Consider the following 6,000-nt stretch of genomic DNA (forward strand, 5'->3'; position numbering starts at 1 on the left):
CTGGGACCGCTCTCCCACCTCTTCGTGCCACTCCTGCTAATTCCCCAGCCACCCTCACCCAATTCCAGAGAGGCTTGGGGAAAGCGGCTCACCTCCCGACCTTCCTGCCGCGTGAGGAGCTAAGCTGGTTACCGGGTTCCAGACACGGAGCCCCAACGCCCGGCTTAGCCCCCAGACTCCTTCTCCTCCCTGAACGACAAGCCCCATCCCTCCGCCCTCGGGCCTAAATGTCTGAACAAGCCGCCGGAGGGTCCAGGGCTGGGTCGGGACCTCCCTCCTTCCCTCGCAATGTCAGCCGAGCAAAGTCCTGCGGCTTCAGGCTGCCGGCCAGGAAGTCTTGTGGAGAGGGAACACATCAGCCCATTCCCACCCCTCTGGAAAAGTACAAGTTAACCTCCAACCCCACGGCCAATCCCCGGTTGCCACAATGCTGAAAGTAAGACTATGGGCTCAGAGCATCTGCGCGCTCAGCCCCTTCCCATGCTCCCTCTTCCACCCCGCATCGTGGGCTTTATCTCCCCAAAACCACCGAGACTGGGCTCACACACGGAGGCGCCCACACCCCACAAAGGGGTAGGTGTGGCATTAGGGTTCCCTCCAGGCCTCGTGGCCCACAGAACTCCCACCCCCTCGGCCTGTCCCCGTGACCCACCTTGGCGTTTCCCCTCCTCTAGTGCAGGCTGCAGCCTCCCATAAAACCAGCCCTGGGAGCCCAGCCCCGCTAAGCTCTACCCACCAACGAGGGGACCTTCCGAGCCCACTACTCGGCCAGAGCACTTCAGCACCTGGGAAATCCCTCTGGGGCGCCCCAGAGGCCCAGGAGTGCCTGAAGGAGAGTCCCCGGTGGGAAAGTGACCAGCAACAGGGGCAGCGGAGTGGCTGCAGCGCCTGGGATGGTGGAGAATGAGAGGCAGGAGAGACGCAGGAAAGAGTTAGAGTTCATGCTCCCCGCACACACATTTCAGTGGGAAAATCTTAAAGGAAGAGCCACTGGTATCAAAGGTGACACGTGCGGGGACACATGTCACAGAGCGGGGGGGGGGACAGGAAGCCACGGCTACAGAGTCTCGAGACCTCATGGGACAGTTGGGTGCCGACATCCTCTTCAGCATAGCTACCGTTCGTTAGGCCCTTTGCACACGTGACCTCTACGCGTTACAACAGCCTTGAAGGGCAGGTAGAACTATCTCCGTTTACAGCATTTACCTGAGCTCCCAAGGTAAGGCTTGCCCGAGATTACAGGGCGAAAGTAGCAGAGGCAGAATCCAAACTCCCATCCGTCTGGTTCCCAGCCTATACCCATGTTTCTCTGAAGCCACGATAGGGACCCCCCAGGAAGTCACCCCTCTGTCTAGGTGTCTCTCCTGCAGTGCCCTGAGGGTCTTTCCAACTCCAGTATCCTCTGCGTCCATGGGACTCCCCAGAGGGCAGTAAGTGCGTGAGATGGAGACAGCCTTGGGGTGGGGGGTGGGGGCGAGGGTGACGCAGTGGGTCTCACCTCCCCCGTTTTTGTAGCAGAGGTAGGGAAACCTCCAGACGTTGCCCAGCCCAACGATCTCCCCGGCCACGGACAGCACGAACTCCACCTTGTTGTTCCAGTGCCCCCGCTGCAGGGCGCCGGCCTCCCCCGCCTTTTCCATGCCTGGGCACACTGGTTTTGTCTCTCCATTACTGGTTGTGCTCGAGACCCTGCTATCCATTCCACCTGGAAAACAAGCAGGGCGCTCCGTTACTGCTGGGAAGCCTGGAAGGAAAGCTGCCCCCTTCCTTCGCCAGGAACTTCCCGAGGGAATAGAGCCCTGGAAGAGATGAATCCTACTCCTGTCCGCAGGTCCACGTCCTCCTTAGCATCTCTTGCTGGTAAAGGCTGGGTAACAGCTGCCGATCCCTTTCATGTGTCAGGAAGAAAGTGCTGACCCTGAGCCACAGACACTGCTCCCCTAGAAGGTTCCTTGGGTGGGGCTTGTGGACATGGGGTGTTCACGTGCCCCAGGCTGTCGGAGTTCTCCCTTCCACCCTACAGCCAGCTTCGTCTGCATTAGCATGTGCCTCAGTTTCTCCATTCCATGTACTGGGACAGTCACAAGGATAGGAGTTGAATGTATCCTCAAAGTCACGAATTTCCCTTTTGGGAATTTACCCTAAAGAAATAATTGTGATGGTTGGTAAAGATTCAGCACTGAGGAAGTTCATTGTTTATAACAGCCAAATATTGGAAAGTATATAAAGGTTCAGAAATGGTAAACAGGTTAATAAATTAAGGCAGGTACGATGGACTACTATAGAATCATGAAAAAATGTGTTGCAGAAGAAAGAGTAGTGAAATGAAAAGTTGTTCACAATGTGTGAAGTGGAAAGTCAGGAAATAGCGCACATGACGTGGTTTTGCTGGGAAAATACCTTATAACGCATTCGTGCGCGTGAAGATTAGGACATCCGCCAGCGGATGGGCTACAGGCATGTTTTCCTTAGCTAGAGTTTCTACATTTTAATCGAAGAACGTGTTTTATTTTGTAATAGGAAAATAAATGTCAGTATTTTTGGATCCCTGCAAGGGGGTGAGAGTGGCTGAGCGGGACCAAGCCCTCTGCGTAAGATGAGCTTACTTTTGGCCGCACATACGGCATGGGGGAATCTCAGTTCCACGACCAGGGATCGAACCCGTGCCCCCGTCCCCGACTGGGAGCACAGAGTCTTAACCACTGGACCACCAGGGAAGTCCCGAACTCTGGGCTCTTTTTCTTTCTTGGTGGTGGCCGGTACACGACTCTATTAGTAGAGAAGGCAACGTAAAATGGATACAGAACCGCAGTGCTACACCCTTCCCGGCCCTTTCCTAGACTCGTACTGGGATTGAGGATGTGATTGGATGTGGCCCACGTTCAGTGAACAGCTACTGTAGACTAAGTGCTTTACATACAGTTATTTCGTTCAATCCACACAGCTCTGAGATGTGAGCAGTATTCCCTCTGCTTTGAAAGCAGGAAGCTGCGGTTCAGAGAGGCTGGGTGACACGGGTGCAGCCGTGTGGCACAGCTGGAACCTGAGCCCACGCTGCCTTGCTTGCTCACTTACCTCCCGCAGTCATACTGGCTGGTGGGTTTAGCGTAAGCATCCCCGACTGTATACGGCGGCCCCCTCTCTGGAGAAGTGGGTACACGCACTTCTTTCTACTCCCCGAGAAAAGTTCGCATGAACGCCATTTTCTCACAGGAGCCCCAACTGGCCACAGGTTCTCCTGTGGCTCTCCCTTCCCAGCGGGGCTTCCCCGAGGGATCCAGAAAGTCTGAGGGAGGTCAGGAACATATTGCGTATTTGATAAATGAATGCGCTTCAAAGACTGTGGGTTAAGAAGGAGAAACCCAAGCAGCTGGCCCTCAGAAGCTTCCCCAGTCCTTTTGAGAAGGTCTCCTCATGTCTTGTGCAGGTTCTGGGGCTGATGGATGTCTTCCAATGATGGAAGATGCCTTCCATCTCCCTCACTTCTCCATTCCCCCAGACCCTAGAAGAACAGACCCCTAGGGACCCCTGGGTCCCTTAGCCACGCTGGGTACCAGTCCTCAGAGGCAGCATCGTGCAACTGAAGGACAAGCCTGGGTTCAAATCATAGCTCTGCACCAGAGACCACACGACTTCAAGGAAGTGAATTAATTACTCTAAGCCTCAGTTTGTTTGTCTGTAAAAGCGAGGGTGACGGGATACACTTAGCCATGAAGATTAAATGAGGAGATATATATATATATATATATATATATATATATATATATATATACATGTACTTCATAGTATAACAGGCACTCAAATTTTTATTTTCTTTTAATCCTGTCAAAAGTTTTATGTTCTTTCAACTTTCAATCTTGTCTCAGAAAAGAGCCTTGATTTTCTTAGAAGTAAACCCAAATGTCTTTCCTCTCCGTTTGGTCTCTTTCTCCAAATCACATTGGCCCTTAAATCAGCGGCCACTGAAGTTCCAGAAAGTCAAGACAATAGCATATAGTCTTCGCACATCACACATAAATGTCATAGTTTCCAGGAGAGGATCCCAAAACCCTTTGACAGTAGGTCCCGTGAATCCTACCCACCTACAGTCTGAGACCCAGAAGCAGGAGAAAAAGAGAAGAAAACAGCACCAACCTTAGCGTAGCTGCTACCAGAGGTCCTGTCAGAGGGGAGAAGAGCTGTCCAGGGGGAAAGGGAGGTGCTGTCTATTTAAAGTGTGGTTCCCACTCCTCCGGCACTTGTAATTCTAAACTTGATCCCGCCCACATTCCGTCCTTCGTCCCCTGCTCCCCGCCCTCCCCTCCGCTCCGCTCCGCACAGACACTCAGACACACACACACACACACACGCACACGTGCACACATGTGCACAAGCGCGCTTGCACTTACCTGCATATAGAAAAGTCTGAAGAAGTGTTTGCCGAACGGTCATTAGTGGCTGGCTACATTTGGAGAGTGGGGTTGGGGTCAGGAGAGGAAGTAAAGCTTTTTAAGCTTTAGTATTGTTTGAATTTTTAAATAATGTGCTAGAATTGATTTTTTAAATAATTGTTTCCACCAACACAGAAAAGGAAGTGCCAAGGTTCACAGCAAAGCAAAGTCCTACCCCCAGGGCACAAGAGCTGACAGATGGGGAAGAGGACAGCAGAGGGTGGAGTCATCGTAGCCCCAGCCTCACCAGGGCAGACGTGCAGAGTACGTGGAGGCTGCTCGGGCTCCAAGGCCCCGTGGTCCAGGGTCTGGGTCCTGCTCCTATCCCTTCCCAGGCTGAGGCCGTGAACAAGGTGTCCAACTTCCAAGAGTCCTATTTTCTCACCTATAGAAAGAGGAGAAGCGAATGGACCTGGAGGTGATCATACTAAGTGAAGTAAGTCAGACAGAGAGAGACAAGTACCATAGGATATCACTTATATCCTAAATCTAAAATATGATACAAATGAACTTACCTACAAAACAGAAACAGACTCACAGACACAGAGAACAAACTTACACTTACCAAAGGGGAAAGGGGAGAGGGAGGGATAAATTAGGAGTTTGGGATTAACATATACACACTACTATATATAAAATAGATAACCAACAAGGACCTACTGTATAGCACAGGAAACTATACTCAATATCTCTTTTTTTAAGTGTTCTTTTTAAAAAAATTTAATTAATTAATTAATTTGGTTGCACCGGGTCTTAGTTGCGGCAGAGGGCTCCTTAGTTGAGGCACATGGGCTCCTTAGTTATGGCATGTGAACTCTTAGTTGCGGCATGCATGTGGGATCTAGTTCCCTGACCAGGGATCAAACCCAGGACCCCTGCATTGGGAGCATGGAGTCTTAACCACTGCACCACAAGAGAAGTCCCTCAATGTCTTGTAATAACTTATAATGGAAAAGAATCTGAAAAAGAATAGATACATATGTGTATGTATAGCCAAACTGCTTTGCTGTATACCTGAAATATTGTAAATCAACTATACGTCAATAAAAAATAAAAATTAAAAAAAAAAAGAAAGAGGAGAATATTCCTTACCTTGCAAAGTTGTGGGAGGTTTCAGGAGATCTGAGTAAAGGGCCTAACACACAGCAAGCCCTGATTTACCCTTAAGAAAGTATTCACGGTGAGCGAGGAAGTTTCCTGAAGGGGACGGGATTGAGAGACCCCTGAGCAAAGCCGGCTCCTGCCAGACAGAAGGAATGAGTCAGGGGGTATGAGGGGTGACTGAGTGGGATCGTACAGATGTGCCAGTGAGGAGGGTAAATCAGAGACTCTAAGGCAGTTTCTATCCCTCTCATCCCCCATCCCCCACCTAGGGCGCAGAAGCACATCCTGAAAACACCCAAGGAGCCTCGTGGAGATGATTATTCTTAACATTCCTGCCGCCCCTTCCCTCTCCCCACCACCATCCATCCGTCTAATTTGTGTGTAAAGCAATAGACAACAAGGGATTCCTGAGAGAGGCTGCAAACTCATGCAAAAAAGCCCATCTTCAAAAGCAATTAACTTCCAT

General features: G+C 50.9%; 1 protein-coding gene across 2 annotated transcripts in view; it reads right to left on the reverse strand.

Annotated features, from left to right (window-relative positions):
* SLC6A13 (solute carrier family 6 member 13) overlaps nt 1-1,700 on the reverse strand; it is a 30,145-nt gene extending 28,445 nt beyond the window's left edge. For both annotated transcript variants that reach the window (XM_065887555.1, XM_065887554.1), the window contains exon 1: nt 1,499-1,700. In XM_065887555.1, coding sequence (XP_065743627.1) covers nt 1,499-1,700 — 202 coding nt within the window. The remainder of the gene's footprint in view (nt 1-1,498) is intronic.
* Between the last annotated feature and the right edge of the window lie 4,300 nt (nt 1,701-6,000).

This window comes from Phocoena phocoena, chromosome 11 (assembly GCF_963924675.1).
Source record: "Phocoena phocoena chromosome 11, mPhoPho1.1, whole genome shotgun sequence".
NCBI classification, from domain to species: domain Eukaryota; kingdom Metazoa; phylum Chordata; class Mammalia; order Artiodactyla; family Phocoenidae; genus Phocoena; species Phocoena phocoena.